Source organism: Rhinopithecus bieti, unplaced genomic scaffold (assembly GCF_001698545.2).
Source record: "Rhinopithecus bieti isolate Rb0 unplaced genomic scaffold, ASM169854v2 scaffold_33432, whole genome shotgun sequence".
NCBI classification, from domain to species: Eukaryota; Metazoa; Chordata; class Mammalia; order Primates; family Cercopithecidae; genus Rhinopithecus; species Rhinopithecus bieti.
The window spans coordinates 1,285,212-1,301,991 of NW_016814481.1; the positions used below are offsets into that span (position 1 = coordinate 1,285,212).

The following is a 16,780-nucleotide window of genomic DNA, read 5'->3' on the forward strand; positions in this document are numbered from 1 at the left end:
GAATGATTTTACCAAGTGAATTAACACATTCGTTACTTCACATACTTACATATTTTGTTGTAGTGAGAACATTTAAATATATTATTTATAATTTTTTTTTTTTTAGAGACAGGGTCTCACTCTGTCGCCCTGGCTGGAGTGCAGTGATGTGATCATAGCTTACTGCAGCCTTGAACTCCTGAGATCAAGCAGTCCTCTTGCTCCAGCCTCCCGAGTAGCTGGGACTACAGGGGAACGCCATCATGCCTGGCTCATATATATAAATAGTTTGTAGAGATGAGGTCTTGCTATGTTGCCTAGGCTGGTCTCCAACTCCAGAGCTCAAGCTCTTCGCCCACCTCAGCTTCCCAAAGTGCTGGGGTTACAGGCATGAGCGACTGCGCCTGGCCAAAACGTATTTTTTAAAACAATTTTCAAATATACAATGAATTATTAACTATTGGCACCTTGCTGGGCAATAGCTCTTGAAAATTCATTCCTCCTGTTTAACTGGAACTTCATATTCTTTGGTGCATGTAATGCTTACTTCTTTTAAGGGAGGAGACCACCCCTCATATTTTCTTATGCCCAATTTCTGCCTCCAAAGAAAGAAGAAGTGAAAACAAAAGGCAGAAATGAAATCCACAGGCAGACAGTCCGGGCACCGCACCCTGGGCCTGGTAGTTAAAGATCGACCTCTGACCTAACTGGTTCTGTTATCTTATAGATTACCGACATTGTATAGAAATGCACTGTGAAAACATCTTGTTTTGTTCCAATCTAATTACCGGTGCATGCAGCCCCCAGTCACGTACCCCCTGCTTGCTCAATCAATCACGACCCTCTCACATGCACCCCCTTAGAGCTGTGAGCCCTTAAAAGGGACAGGAATTGGTTACTCGGGGAGCTTGATTCTTGAGACTGACTTGCCGATGCCCCCAGACGAATAAACCCCTTCCTTGTGTAACTCGGTGTCTGAGGAGTTTTGTCTGCATCTTGTCCTGCTACATTTCTTGGTTCCCTGACCGGGAAGAGAGGTGACTGGTGGATGGTATAGGCAGCGCCTTAGGCGGCTTAAGCCTGCCCTGTGGAACGTCCCTGTGGGGGGCTCTGACCAGCCCGAGTAACGCGGATCCTGAGAGCGCTCCCGGGTAGGCATTTGCCCCGTGGGACACCTCGCCAGAGCAGTGTGTGGCAGGCCCCCGTGGAGGATCAACGCAGTGGCAGAACACCGGGAAGGAACGGGCACTTAGAGTCTGGACATCTAAAACTTGGTAAGACTAGTCTTTGAACTTGCCCACTCCGTTTGAGTGGAAGCGTGGCTTGATCACCCACGGCGTGCCTTTATGGGCACTTTGGTTTTGGTTTTGATTTGGTCTGAATTGCTTGACAGGACCGGTCTTGGGAACTTGCCCACTCCATTTGAGTGGAAGCGTGGTCTGATCACCCACAGCATGCCTTTATCCGCACTTTGGTTTTGGTTTTGACTTGTTTTGAATTGTTTGACAGGATTGGTCTTGGGAACTTGCCTACTCCATTTGAGTGGAAGCGTGGTCTGATCACCCACGGCGTGCCTTTATCGGCACTTTGGTTTTGGTTTCGGTTTTGATTTGGTTTGAATTGCTTGACAGGATTGGTCTTGGGAACTTGCCTACTCCATTTGAGTGGAAGTGTGGCCTGATCACCCACGGTGTGCCTGTACTTTGGTTTTGTTTTGACTTGACTTGGATTGCTTGATACTTTGGTTTTGGTTTTGACCTGGCTTGGATTTCCGGATACTCCGATTTTGGTTTTTATTTTGGTTTGGTGTAAACTACAAAAGTGTGTGTGTGCCCTTTTTACCCATTGTTTTGTGGTGTGCGTGTGGTGTGAGCGTGGTGTTTTGTCTAGAGGAAACATGGGTGAGGCACAAAGTAAGCCCACCCCACTAGGAACTATGTTGAAAATTTTCAAAAAAAAAAGGATTTAAGGGAGACTATGGAGTACTATGACACCAGGAAAACTTAAAACTTTGTGTAAGATAGACTGGCCAGCATTAGAGGTAGGTTGGCCATTAGAATGAAGCCTGGACAGTCCCTTGTTTCAAAGGTATGGCACAAGGTAACCTGTAAGCTAGGGAACCCAGACCAGCTTGTTTTAGATCCCCCGCCCCCAACACGTGGGGGTTGAGAGAACAGCAGCATAAGCAGCTGGTAGAGGCAAGGAAAGACCAGCAGAGAGAGAGAAAGGAAAGAGACAGAGAGGAAAACAGGCAAAGAGAGAGAGAGGAAGAGATGGAGAGGAAGAGACAGACAAAGAGCAAAGTCAGAGAGAGAGAGACAAAGTCAAAGAGAGAAAGAAAGAGAGAGATATACAAGCAGTTAAAAAAAAAAAGTGCACCCTATTCCTTTAAAAGCCATCATACCAATTCTAATTTGGACAAAACAAGGTCTTATTAATAGCAAAGGCTAATTAAAATCCCAAACTTACAAGGTGTTCAACAAAAGTGAAGTTTGCTAAAAGTTAACAGTGTAATATGTATTATAGTCATTCTGTTCTGGTGACCTTAGACAGTCTAGGCCACAGACATTTAAAAAAAAAAAANAGGATGAGCCACGAAAGGGAATTTCACAAGGTAATGTCATCATTTCAGACAAGGACCGGCATTTTCACTTCTTTTGTGGTGGAATGTCATCAGTTAAGGCGGGGCAGGGCATTTGCACTTCTTTTGTGATTCTTCAGTTACTTCAGGCCATCTGGGCGCGTATGTGCAAGTCACAGGGGATGCGATGGCTTGGCTTGGGCTCAGAGGCCTGACAAAAACCCTACCAAACTAAAGCTAAGAAAAATTTAACTCTTTTAATCTATTCTACTACTCTTTCTTCTTTCCTCATTCTATTGCTGACCACCTACTTATTAACATAACCAAGTCAATGTCGCCTCAAACTATTGCATTTAATGCTTGCTTTGTTACACCCTGTGAGGACTTGCCAAGTCAAAGACAGCTTTCTACTTCAGAAAAGTACTTCTGTTCTCTCCTGACTCTCCTCAGACTAGACATTAGTAAACTAGGACCATTTAATCCGGGGAGATTTCGATAAAGACCCCAGTGCCAACCAGGAGTGTTGCCCCCCGACGTACAGCTTTCATGCCATAGTTGGTCCAACATTCTGTGGACCACTAAAGAGCAAGGATGGACTGCCCCAACTGGTTTTTGTAATTTCCCTAAAACCATACATTCATTTTACTAGAGGATCCTAGAAGTTAAAGACTTAAACTTTAGCAATTAAGACAGGATACCAAGATGAAATTGCCTGGTTAAAATGGATCAAATATTCCATCCGCACATTAAACAAAAGCAATTGTTGTGCTTGGGCACATGGCAGGCCAGAGGCCCAGATTGTCCCCCTTCCACTAAGGTGGTCCTCCAGTTGACCAGGAGTAGCCTGCATGATAGCTCTTTTCCAGGATTCTACAGCCTTGAGTAATAAGTCATGCCAAGCTCTCTCTGCTACATCCCAAAGTCCCTGCGGGTCAGCCCCCGAGGGCCATCCAGCTTCTGTCTCCCAACACTAAGTTCACTTCGTGTCTCTCACGACAGGGAGGAAACTTAGCATTCCTTGGAGACCTGAAAGGATGCAGTGAGCTTAAGAATTTTCAAGAGCTTATCAATCAGTGAGCCCTTGTTCATCCCTGAGCGGATGTGTGGTGGTATTGTGGTGGACCTTTACTGGGCACTCTGCTGAATAACTAGAGTGGCACTTGTACTTTAGTCCAATTGGCTATCCCTTTCACCCTGGCATTTCATCAACCAGAAGGAAAAACAATAATAATAATAAGACATCATAAAGCGAGAGAAGTCCCTTATGGGTCTTTCAACTCTCGTGTCTATTTAGACACAATTGGAATCCCACGAGGAATACCAGATCAATTTAAAGCTTGAAATCAAATAGCTGCAGGATTTGAGTCAATATTTTAGTAGGTCACAGTTAATAAAAATGTAGATTAGATAAACTACATCTATTACAACCAATAGCAACTAGCTTTTCATGAGTTAAAAGAAAAACTCATGTTGGTCCCAGCCCTGGGGCTACCTGACCTGACAAAACTCTTTACACTCTATGTGTCAGAAAGAGAAAAAATGGCAGTTGGAGTTTTAACCCAGAGTGTGGGGCCTGGCCTGGCCAAGGCCAGTGGCCCGTCTCTCAAAACAACTAGACAGAGTTTCCAAAGGCTGACCCCCAGGTGTAAGGGCCCTAGCAGCAAAGGCCCTGTTAGCACAAGAAGCAGATAAACTAACCCTTAGGCAAAACCTGAATATAAACCCCCCCCATACTGTGGTAACTTTAATAAATACCAAAGGACATCATTGGTTAAAAAATGCTAGATTAATCAAGCACCAAAGCTTGCTATGTGAAACTCCCCACATAACCGTTGAAGTTTGCAACACCCTAAACCCCACCACCTTGTTCCCGGTATCAGAGAGCCCAGTTGAACATAACTGTGTAGAGGTGTTGGACTCAGTTTATTCTAGTAGGCCCAACCTCCGAGACCATCCTTAAACATCAGTGGACTGTAAGCGGTACATGGACGGGAGTGCTTCGCCAACCCCTGCAAAGTGACTCTGATAAAGACGACAGGCCCTGCTCCAGTCACACCCGGAAGCTGACCGGTCCACGCACGGCCGAAGCATGAGGAAACTCATCGCGGGACTCATTTCCCTTAAAATTTGGACTTGTGCAGTAAGGACTTCAACTGACCTTCCTCAGACTGAAGGTTGTTCCCAGTGTATACATCAAGTCACTGAGGTAGAACAAAAGGTTGCTAAGGTCCTATTATTTTACAGTTACGATAAGTGTACTGGAACTCTAAAAAGAATGTTTGTATAATGTTATTCTATACAAGGTACGTAGCCCAGGAAATGACCAACCTGATGTGTGTTATGACCCATATGAGCCTCCCATGACCACAGTTTTTAAATAAGATTAAGGACTGAGGACGGGTAGGGGCTCATATGAGTAAAGTGTTAGCCAAAACAGAAGAAAAAAAGGGTGCCCAAACAAGTCACCTTAAAATTTGATACCTGTGCTATCATTAATAGTAATAAATTAGGAATAAGGTGTGGTTATCTTAATTAGAAAAGAGGCTATATGGCAGAAAATAAGTACATCTGTCATAAATTAGGACTGTGTGGAAATAAATGTAAATACTGGTCTTGTGTCATTTAGTCCAGTTGGATAAAAGAAAAAAAAAATGATGAAAAGGATCCAGTCCACCTTCAGAAAGGAAAAAATGGCCCTTCCTGTACTAAGGGACAATGTAACCCCTTAGAGCTAGTAATAACCAATACCCTTGATCCTCGCTGGAAAAAAGAGGAGTGTGTGACCATAGGAATTGATGGGGCCAGACTGGATCCTCAAGTAAATATCTTGGTTCAGGGAGAAGTTTACAAACGCTCTCCTGAGCCAGTGTTTCAAACTTTCTATGAAGAATTAAATGTACCAGTACCAGAAATTCCAGGAAAAACAAGAAATTTGTTTTTGCAGTTAGCCGAGCATGTAGCCCAGTCTCTCAATGTCACTTCATGTTATGTATGTGGAGGAACTGTAATGGGAGATCAGTGGCCATGGGAAGCCCGAGAATTAGTGCCTACAGACCCAGTTCCTGATGAATTCCCAGCTCAGAAGAATCACCCTGATAATTTCTGGGTCCTAAAAGCCTCAATTATTGGACAATATTGCATAGCTAGAGAAGGAAAAGAATTCACTCACCCTGTAGGATGACTTAGTTGTCTGGGACAGAAACTGTATAATGGTACCACAAAAACAGTCACTTGGTGGAGTTCGAATCAAACAGAGAGGAATCCATTTAGCAAATTCCCAAAGTTGCAAACTGTGTGGACCCACTTGGAGTCCCACCGGGATTGGACAGCCCCCACCAGATTGTATTGGATATGTGGGCATCAAGCTTATGCCAAATTACCTGACCAGTGGGCAGGTAGTTGTGTTATTGGCACTATTAAACCATCTTTCTTCCTACTGCCCATAAAAACAGGCAAACTCCTGGGCTTCCCTGTCTATGCTTCCCGTGGAAAGAGAAGCATAGCTATAGGAAATTGGAAAGATGATGAACGGCCCCCTGAGAGAATCATACAATATTATGGGCCTGTTACTTGGGCACAAGATAGCTCATGGGGATACCGTACCCCCATTTACATGATCAACCGAACCATACGGTTACAAACTGTCTTAGAATAATCACTAATAAAACCGGCAGAGCCTTGACTATTCTGGCCCAGCAAGAAACTCTGATGAGAAATGCTATCTATCAAACTAGATTAGCTCTCGAATACTTGCTAGCAGCTGAAGGAGAGACCTGCAGGAAATTTAACCTTACTAATTGTTGCCTACACGTAGATAATCAAGGGCAAGTAGTTGAAGACATAGTTAGAGATATGACAAAACTGACACATGTGCCCCTGCAAGTGTGGCATGGATTTGATCCTGGGGCCATGTTTGGAAAATGGTTCCCAGTGCTAGGAGGATTTAAAACTCTTATAACAGGAGTTATAATAATAATAGGAACCTGCCTACTGCTCCCTTGTTTGATACCTGTACTTCTTCGAATGATAAAAAGCTTCATTGCTAACTTAGTTCCCCGAAATGCCTCAGCACAAATGTACTATATAAATCACTATCAATCTGTCTTGCAAGAAGACATGGGTAGTGAAAATGAAAGTGAGAACTCACACTAATAAAATGAGTGAGAGTCTCAAAAGGGGGGAATAAGGGCGGAGACCACCCCTCATACTGTCTTATGCCCAATTTCTGCCTCCAAAGAAAGAAGAAGTGAAAACTAAAAGGCAGAAATGAAATCCACAGGCAGACAGTCCGGGCACTGCACCGTGGGTCTGGTAGTTAAAGATCGACCTCTGACCTAACTGGTTCTGTTATCTTATAGATTACAGACATTGTATAGAAATGCACTGTGAAAATCCCTATGTTGTTTTGTTCCAATCTAATTACCAGTGCAAACAGCCCCCAGTCACGTACTCCCTGCTTGCTCAATCAATCACGACCCTCTCACATGCACCCCCTTAGAGTTGTGAGCCCTTAAAAGGGACAGGAATTGGTTACTCGGGGAGCTCGGCTCTTGAGACTGAAGTCTTGCCGATGCCCCTGGCTGAATAAACCCCTTCCTTCTGTAACTCGGTGTCTGAGGAGTTTTGTCTGCCGCTCATCCTGCTACACTTTTTTTTGTTTTTTTAAGACGGAGTCTCACTCTGTCACCCTGGCTGGAGTGCAGTGGTGTGATCTCAGCTCACTGCATCCTCTGCCTCCCAGTTTCAAGTGCCTCTCCTGCCTCAGCCTCCTGAGTAGCTGGGATTACAGGTGCCCACCACCACGCCCAGTTAATTTTTGTATTTTTAGTAGAGATGGGGTTTCACCATGTTGGGCAGGCTGGTCTCAAACTCCTGACCTCTAGTGATCCGCCCACCTCGGCTTCCTAAAGTGCTGGGATTACGGGCTTGAGCCACCATGCCTGGCTGTAATACTTAATTCTCGACAGCCTCAAAGATGATCATGGCAGCCAGCTTGGCAGTCAGGTCGAGTTTATTTGTTGATGTAGATCCCTACACAGAGGATGCTGTTAATGTCTCACCCAGATCCCATTTCCTGGCTGATTCCCTAGAACTATTTCCATGAGAAATAAAATCAAATTTTGTTAATGCCAAGAAAGTATTTATTTACTCTAAGGAACAAATGGTTTGTTCTGTAGGGACTCATCCCCCAGCTGTTATGAATTAGTTGCTATCACTCACAGCTGTCTGATATGCCAACCTGAAATAATCAAAAGCATCAGATTCTAGTTTTAAAGAGCTTATTCAAGAGAAAAGCCAGGAATAGCTATTCTGGGATGCACAGACTCTAGAGAAATGGAGTCAATGCTCTGAAGTTAAAAGCTAAGTTCTTGCTTGTATAGGAAGACAAAGAAATTTAACAGGATTACATTTTCTATACAAGGCTCGTAAATGAGTTATAACATTAATTAGTTGTGTGTTTTTTTTTTCTGTGTGATTTTCTTTTTGTTGTAGCTGGTTTTCATTTTCTTTCCAGTTTAAAAGCGTGTATTTAACATTCCCTCTAAAGGCAATGTAACAGCCATGAAGTCCTTATGTGAGAAAAGGAAGAGAGGGAAGTTAATTTATAATGAAAGTCAACAGCAGAGAAGGAAGGGTCTTCCCTGGCTCTTCAACCACCTGTAACATTTTACAAAACAGTGCCAGTAAAGGAAAAGGTTTAATCTGTAATCAGAGAAACAAAAGCTGTGGCTTCCTAGGTTTGAGCTGCCTGTCCCGTGACTCAGGTCCTGTAATTCACATTCCTTTAGGGCCCTAAATAATTTAATTGAGTTCCAATAGCTTAATTTTCTTTTTATTTAGAGATGGATTCTCACTGTCACCCAGGCTGGAGTGCAGTGGTGTGATCATGGCTCACTGCAGCCTTGAACCCCTGGACTCAATAGATCCTCCCAACTTAGCCTCCTGAGTAGCTGGGACAACAGGCACATGCCACTATGCCTAATTTTTTTTTTTTTGTAGAGACAGGGATCTTGGTACATGACCCAGGTTGGCCTCAAACTCCTGGCCTCAAGTGATCCTCCCATCTGGGCCTCCCAAAATGTTGATATTGCAGGCATCAGCCAACTGTGTCCAGCCCCAATAGCTTACATTTTGAATGACTAATTTTATACCTCCTGAAAGAGAATTGCTGCCTCAGCTGAACAGGAGCTGCTTTGGGAGGTTCTGATCCCCCACACTCAGGAAGCATCTTGCAGCCAATGGCTAAGATGGGGGTACAAAAGGCAGCTCCTTTCCTCAAAATGGAATGGGACCAATTCTGTGTCTCATATTCCAGAACTTCCTATGGGATTAGGCTGAAACTTGACTCCAGCTGAGCCCACATCTTTGTTCACCTCCTTCCTTTCCTTCCTACCCTGCTTTCCTTACTCCCTCTCTCCCAAGAGCACCCCGCAAATCATGAGGACCCACCCTCCTCCCAGGGATTGTGATCTAACCAAATCCCTCCCTTGTTTGGTTATGTCATCAAGACAAAAGAAGAAGTAATTCAAGTTTCCTAACACTTTCTGGTTTTATCCTGAGATGAGATTTAAAAATATGATGCTTGGTTTACGGCAAGACACAAATAAGATTCCCTATTATCAATATTACTTTATTGATGATGATAATGATGATTGAGTCCTATTCCAGAGTGCTTAATTTCTTTTTTAAATTGAGATGAGTCTCGCTATATTGCCCAGGCTGGTCTTGAACTTCTGGCCTCAAGTGATCCTCCTGCCTTGGCCTTCCAAAGCACTGGGATTACAGGTGTGAGCCACTGCGCCCAGCTCAGAGGGCTGTCTTTACATTATAGTGCCATCTTCTGGTAAGACTGAAGAAAAAGAAATCCAAAGTAGCTTCAAATGCTGGGCTTTAAGAAGCTGGGTTGAAGTATGGATGAAGGTCTAAATCTTCCGGGTATGAGGAGTTGAGGCAAATCCTACAGAGACATTAACTTGTTCTTTTTTACATCACCTTAAATCTATTATTGTATCTTTATTATTCTGGGACATTCAGGCCCAAAGATACTCATTAAGTCAATAAGCTAAATTTAGTGACAAGTGCATGAGAATGAGAGTTAGGAAGCCTGATCGTGATATTTATTCATTCATGCATTTGCAAATCTATCCATCCATTCGACAAATGTTTAAGATATGTGTCTCTGTGCTCGGTGGTTTTATGTCAGGTTGATTCATTTTACTCAGTCTTTACTTTCTCACATTTAAAATAGGGTTAACAATGGAAAACTGTGTGGCGATTCCGCAAAGACCTAAAAACAGAAATACCATTTGTCCCAGCAATCTCGTTACTGGATATATACCCAAAGAAGTATAAATCATTCTATCATAAAGACACATGCATGTGTAAGCTCATTGCAGCATTACTCACAATAGCAAAGACATGGAACTAACTTAAATGCCCACCAATAGCAGGCTATATAAAGAAAATCTATGTCTTAGATTCACATATCTTATTTTTAGTGAGAAAGGCAAGCTGTAGAAGAAACAAAAATAATCATCTTATTTTGGAATAAAGACAGTTGACCCGTGAACAACAAGGGTTTGAACTATGGCTATCCCCTTATAGTCAGATTTTTTTTCTACCCCTGTCCTCCTTGGGACAGCAAGACCAAACCCTCCCTTTCCTCAGCCTACTCAAGGTGAAGCTGAGGTTGAAGACGTTTATGATCTTTATGATCACTTCCATGTAACGAAGAGTAAATATATTTTATCTGCTTCATGAGTTTCTTAATAACTCTTTCCTTTCTCTGAGCTTAGTTTAAGAATATGTCATACAATACATATAATATACAAAATATGTGTTAACTTTGTTATTGGTAAGGCTTCTGGTTAACAGATTAGTAGGTAAGTTTTTGGGGAGTCAAAAGAAGTGAATTTTCCACTGCACAGGGTGGTGCCCCAACTCCCGTTGCCTACAGGTCAGCCATATATAAAATACAAAACAATCTTAAGTATGGGTATATTTTTGAAGGGGACTGGATTAAGCCCATGGATAAAGGTGGAAGGGGTTGGAGAAAAAGGAAGGAGAAAAGGGTAAGTTAAATATTGAGCATCCCTAAAGAACCCTGGGGGGAGGGTGGGGTGTCCCGTCAACCCTCCAAGCTCAGGTCCCGTCATCCCGCCCTCCGAATGCAAGCTCCGCTCCCATTCCCACCCCAAGCACAAGCCCGCCCATTTTTGCCCCTTGGGCACACGACCCGCCCCTACTACCACCCTCCAAACCAAGGCCCAGCCAACTCCGCCATTGGGGTGCAAGCCCCCCCATCCGCCTTCGGAGGGCAAGCCACACCCCAACCCGCCCCCGAGCACAGGCCCTGCCCCACTTTTGACCCTGGGACCTAAACCCCACCCCATCCCAGTCCCTCGGACATAGGCTCCGCCCCCAGCACCACCCTCCATGCCCTGTGGGACCCCAGTCCAGAGCCTAACTTCATCCCCCGGGTAAGAATACTAGAATTTCGCCTTGGAGGCTAAGAAGATGTTAGTTTTTCTGCCGCCGCCTAAGGCTACTCCGGCCACAACGCCCGGAGCCACAGCCACTTCCGTTCCCGGCGGCCCCGAGACCGGAAGCGGAAGTGAGCGCGGTGGCGGCAGACGGCGGCTGAGCTGTGTTGCGCTGCGCCGCGCGGCGCGGCGCGGTGGGAGTGTCTCCGGCTGGTCTGCAGGTGTGGCCCGGCCCCTCGGGAGGGCGGGGAGGGCTCGGCCGGCGCGGGGAGGGGCTGGAGGGCCTAGAATAGCTCCGCCTGTCTGAGGTGCTTCCTCCCTGCGATCATCCCCGGGCCGGCGTGAGGCCCGCACAGCCGGGGCCTCGCATCTGGGCGCCCACCGCCCGGTCTCTCGCTCTCAGGTACCCCCCCGTCCGGGCAGACAGGGCTGTCATCCTATCAAAAGGGAAATCCCAAACAGTACAGGTCCCACGGCTCAGGAATGTGGTGACACCGGCCCCAGCCCTCACCTGTCCTTTCCAATTTTTAGGGGAAGTGCATAAAGAGGGGTCTACCTTGTCTATAGTATGCAAGATAACTGCAAATTAGTAATTCACGTTTTATTTGATACGACACTTACTATAATCTAGCTTTGCAACTGGAAAGTGAGGTCTGGGTCTACATGTGTAAACTGGTTTAATTGATTGGCCAAATTTACTTAAAAAATTGAATGCATCTTCCCATTAAGGAATGAATTAGATGACGAGAGATTTCTTTTGGTGACTGACAATTTGAAGTATTTTAGCTTAATATCTGTTAGCCTGGCTTTGCATCTCTTCCTTTCTTTAACTTTTTCTTTCTCATAAGAAAGCTTTTGGCCAGTCTTGGTGGCTCACTCCTGTAATCCCAGCACTTTGGGAGGCCGAGGCGGGCAGATCACCTGAGGTCAGGAGTGCGAGACCAGCCTGGCCAACATGGTGAAACCCTGTCTTTACTAAAAATACAAAAATTAGCCGAGCGTAGTGGCGGGCGCCTGCAATCTCAACTACTTGGGAGGCTGAGGCAGGAGAATCGCTTGAACCCCAGAGGCAGAGGTTGCAGTGAGCCGAGATCATGCCACTGCACTCCAGCCTGAGTGACAGAGCAAGACTCCATCTCAAAAACAAAAACAACAACAAAAGGAGGAGTTTTAACTTTTTTTTCTTTATTCTTCTGTATTTGAGACGACTTTACTTCTGCTCTGGGCATCAGATTTTTCACTGTGAGGTGAGGGTATCTAAGAAAAGTTGTTCTCAGTTATCACAAATATTGTTATCAAGGAATAATCACCTGTTATCAAATCTTTTCAAGTTGGATTCCAGCCTTCACCTAAGCATGTGGAATCACGGAGCTTCAAAAACTAATGGGACTTTCAGGGAAAAGACGACGTAAACTTGAAGGTAGTGGAAATCAAATTGAGGTGGCCATTTGATATTGGATGTCTTTTTTAAATAATGGGTGTTAAAGCTCATGTCTACTGAGAAATGAGGAAAAAATTAACTTCGGAGGAAAATCATGCATCAGGCTTCAGTTTTATGAGTGAAGTGTTTGTTTCCAAAAAGAATATATGCGCTTGCCTTGCCTTTTAAAAAAGAATTAATATACATTTTTTTAAAATTTATTTTTATTTTTATTTTTTGAGACGGAGTCTCGCTCTGTCACTCAGGCTGGAGTACAGTGGCGCAATATCTGCTCACTGCAAGCTCCACCTCCCGGGTTCACGCCATTCTCCTGCCTCAGCCTCCTGACGCCCGGCTAATTTTTTTTTGTATTTTTAGTAGATACGGGGTTTCACTGTGTGAGCCGGGATGGTCTCGATCTCCTGACCTCGTGATCTGCCCACCTCGGCCTCCCAAAGTGCTGGGATTACAGGCGTGAGCCACCGCGCCCTGCCAAAAAGAATTAATATTGCTTCTTAAAGATACCTGAAACTTGTGTGATTATGTCTTATGAAAGACAGGCATTTTAAGTTGTTATTATGTTTGGTTTTTGTGGATCATGTTGTCTTTTTTTTATTTTGAGACAGAGTCTTTTTTGAGACAGAGTCTCACTCCGTCAGCCAGGCTGGAGTGCAGTGGCACTCCAGTGCTCACTGCAGCCTCCTCCTCCTGGGATCAAGCGATTCTCCCGCCTCAGCCTCTGGAGTAGCTGGGATTACAGGTGCCCACCACCATACCTAGCTAATTTTTGTATTTTTAGTAGAGCTGGGGTTTTACTATGTTGGCCAGGCTGGTCTCGAACTCCTGACCTCAGGTGATCCACCCGCCTCGGCCTCCCAAAGTGCTGAGATTACAGGCGTGAGCCACCACACCTGGTCTCATACTGTCTTTTGTGTGTGCGTGGGCATTTTCCTTCTTAGACTAGCTATACTGAGTCATTCTTGAGGAGTGTTGATTATTTGGCATATTTTCACTGGGGTGCCCTCAATGAATTGGACGCTGTACATGGCGAAACAGTGTGGCTGAAATAGTTACAGTGCTTGCCCCATGGAGGCTTTATCATAGCTAATAGTATTGGTAAATAGTGCCAAAGGCAATATGAGCATGTGGAACAGGAGAATTTGAGGAGGGGATCAGGAAACACATCTGAAAAGGAACAAATGTTTGAACCTTCAGGATGAGTTGTACGTAGCTAAACAAGGAGTCTAGCTGTGGAGTGGGGTAATGGAGGAAACTTGAGAGAACATTCCAGATGTACAGTCCTTCAGGTGGTACAAAGCCTTCTGTGTTCCAGGAGCTGAGAACAGGTAGAGAAAGCTAAAGTGGAGAAAATAAAGGACTGAGTGGATGAACCACGTGAGAGAGGGAGGCAGGTCCCTGAAGATCATAGTGAGCATTGGATCTTCTTTTTTTCTTTCTTTTTTCTTTTTTTTTCCAGAGTCTTGCTCTATCACCCAGGCTGGAGTGTGGAATCTGGGCTCACTGCAGCCTCCACCTCCCGGGTTCCAGCGGTTTTCTTGCCTCAGCTTCCTGAGTAGCTGGGATTACAGGCATGTGCCATCATGCCCAGCTAATTTTTGTATTTTTCGTAGAGGTGGGGTTTCACCATGTTGACCAGGCTGGTCTTGAACTCCTGGCCTCAAGTGATCTGCCTGCCTCAGCCTTCCAGAGTGCTGGGATTACAGGTGTGAGTCACTGTGCTTGACCTGGACCTTGCTCTTTTTTCTTTTTCTTTTTTATTTTTTATTTTTGACGTGGAATCTCGCTCTGTTGCCCAGGCTGCAGTGCAGTGGCGTGATCTCAGTTCACTGTAACCTCCGCCTCCTGGGTTCAAGCAATTCTCCTGCCTCAGCCTCCCGAGTAGCTGGGGTTACAGGTGTATGCCACCATACCTGGCTAATTTTTGTATTTTTAGTAGAGATGAGATTTTACCATATTGGTCAGGCTGGTTTGAACTGCTGACCTCAAGTGATCCACCCACTTCGGCCTCCCAAAGTGTTGGGATTACAGGTGTGAGCCACTGCGCCTGGCCACCTGGACCTCATTCTAAGGCCATGGGGAAGCCACTGAAGTTTTAAGTAGGGGAGTGACATTATTATGTTTGTGATGTAAAGAAAACACTAGCTCCTGGATTGAGCATGGAGTTTAGGATGGACAAGGATGAATGCAGAGTCTATATGGGAGGGTGGAGAAGTTCAGGGCTTGGATGATGGTAGCTGGGGCTTGATGATTGTGGAACTGGAAAAGTTGGAATGTTTGAGATGCCTGCAGGAGGTAGAATTGAGAGAATTCGATGATGGATGCATTCTCTTTAGCACATAAGCGGGGTCTGCAAACTGTGGCCAGTGGGCCAAATCTGGTCTGATGCTGGCTCATATAAATAAAGTTTTATTGGAACACATTTGTTCATGTGGCCATTTTTGCCCTGTGACCATATAATTAAGTGGTTTCATCAGAGACCATATGGCTCACAAATCCTAAGACATTAATTACTTAGCCCTTTGCAGAAAAAGTTTACCAACCCCTAATATGTAAAGCCCTTAGTATTCATTAAGCACTGTGCTAGTGACTGGATGTGGAGTTGTGAAAAAAGTGGATACACGTCTATACTTAAAAAGTTTACATCAGGCTGGTTGCGATGGCTCACGTCTGTAATCCCAGCACTTCGGCAGGCCTAGGCAAGTGGATCACCTGAGGTCAGGAGTTCAAGACCAGCCTGGCCAAAAGGGTGAAACCCCATCTCTACTAAAAGTACAAAACTTAGCCAGGGGTGGTGGTGCATGCCTGTAATCCCAGCTACTTGGGAGCCTGAGTCAGGAGAATCACTTGAACCTGGGAGACAGAGGTTGCAGTGAGCCGAGATCACGCCCCTGCACTACAGCCTGAGCAACAGAGTGAGACTCAAAAAAAAAAAAAAAAAAGTTTACATCATAGTTGGAGAGAGACAGGCAATAATCATTTAAGAAATAAATATCAAATCACACCTTCATATAGGCAGTGGAGGGAAAGTAGATGTTCTTAGAGGTATTTTGAGGGCAGCTAGGAGTTAAAATGATCCTTTGATGACGTGGGAAGAGTCAGTAGAAGTCACTAGGGGCTATTGTTTGAAAGGGGGCTTGGGGCCAAACATGTTACTTACGGAGGTAAATGTCCTGTTGTAAGGGTTTTTATTGTGGTCACTCTGCTGGAGACCCCCCAAAATGCTCTGCTTCCGTCCTCACCCCTTCTTTTACCTCAGTGTCTCTTTTATTGCAGGGAGGACACCAACTGAGACCTCAAACCCTGGCTCCAGTGTCATGGTGAGGAAGTTGGGGGCTCCTGTGGTTGAAGGGGTGGATACGTAGGATAACTATGTCCTCTGAGCCCTGTCTTCTCTCTCCCCACTTCCCTCCCCAACTGAGGAAGAAAGGGGAGGGCAGTGAGGAGCATCCTCATCCCTGCCCTAGGGGACCTGGGGACATCCTTCTGTGCCTGATGTCTAGAGGGAAACTGGCATGGAAGAAGAGTCCCACAGCAGACCCTGGGGCTCTGAGCGGAGCTCCTCCAGGGCCAGCCTTGCCATCCCTGGTTAGACCTATTGAAAACACATGTGGCCATAGAAATAGAAATTCAGCTTAAATTAATTAAGGTTCAATACATTTAGCCGGGCATGGTTGTGTGTGTCTGGAAGCGTAGCTACTTGGGAGTCTGAGGTAGGACGATAGCTTGAGCCCAGGAGATTGAGGCTGCGTTGAGCTAGGATTGTGAGCTTGTACTCTAGCCTAAGCTACAGAGTAAAACCCTGTCTCTTAAAAAAAAAAAAAAAAAAATTAAAAAGTTTTAAGTGCTCAGTTTCTCAGTTGCCCCAGTCACATTGCCCAAGTGCTCAACAGCCACCTGTAGCTGGTAGCCCCTTTCTGGAAAGCGCAGGCATGGAACATTCCCATCAACAGAGAGTGATGTCTGTTGGACAGCACTGCTCTGAAGAATTCTGCAATTAAAAGGCCATACAGATTCTCAGATGAGGCTGGGCATAGTGGCTCATGCCTGTAATCCCAGCACTTTGGGAGGCCGAGGCGGGCAGATCACTTGAGGCTGGGAGTTCAAGACCAGCCTGGCCAACGTGGTGAAGCTCTGTCTACTGAGAATACAAAAAATCAGCTGGGCGTGTGGCGTGCGCTACTTGGGAGGCTGAGGCAGGAGAATCACCTGAACCCAGGAGGTGAGGGTTGCAGTGAACCGAGATTGCGTCACTGCACTCTAGCAAGACTCTGTCTCAAAAAAAAAAAAAAAAAAAAA

General features: G+C 45.2%; 1 protein-coding gene across 9 annotated transcripts in view; it reads left to right on the forward strand.

Annotated features, from left to right (window-relative positions):
- The first annotated feature begins 11,150 nt into the window (after positions 1–11,150).
- The window catches only part of ZNF333 (zinc finger protein 333), a 38,080-nt gene continuing 32,450 nt past the window's right edge, over positions 11,151–16,780 (forward strand). For 5 of the 9 annotated variants that reach the window (XM_017851272.1, XM_017851277.1, XM_017851278.1 and 2 more), the window contains exons 1-2: positions 11,151–11,264; positions 15,758–15,801. In XM_017851272.1, coding sequence (XP_017706761.1) covers positions 15,799–15,801 — 3 coding nt within the window. In that variant the 5' untranslated portion in view covers positions 11,151–11,264; positions 15,758–15,798. Of the gene's footprint in view, positions 11,265–11,293; positions 11,447–15,740; positions 15,802–16,780 lie in introns of those variants that run through there. The other 4 variants (XM_017851273.1, XM_017851279.1, XM_017851274.1 and 1 more) reach the window with 4 other exon arrangements.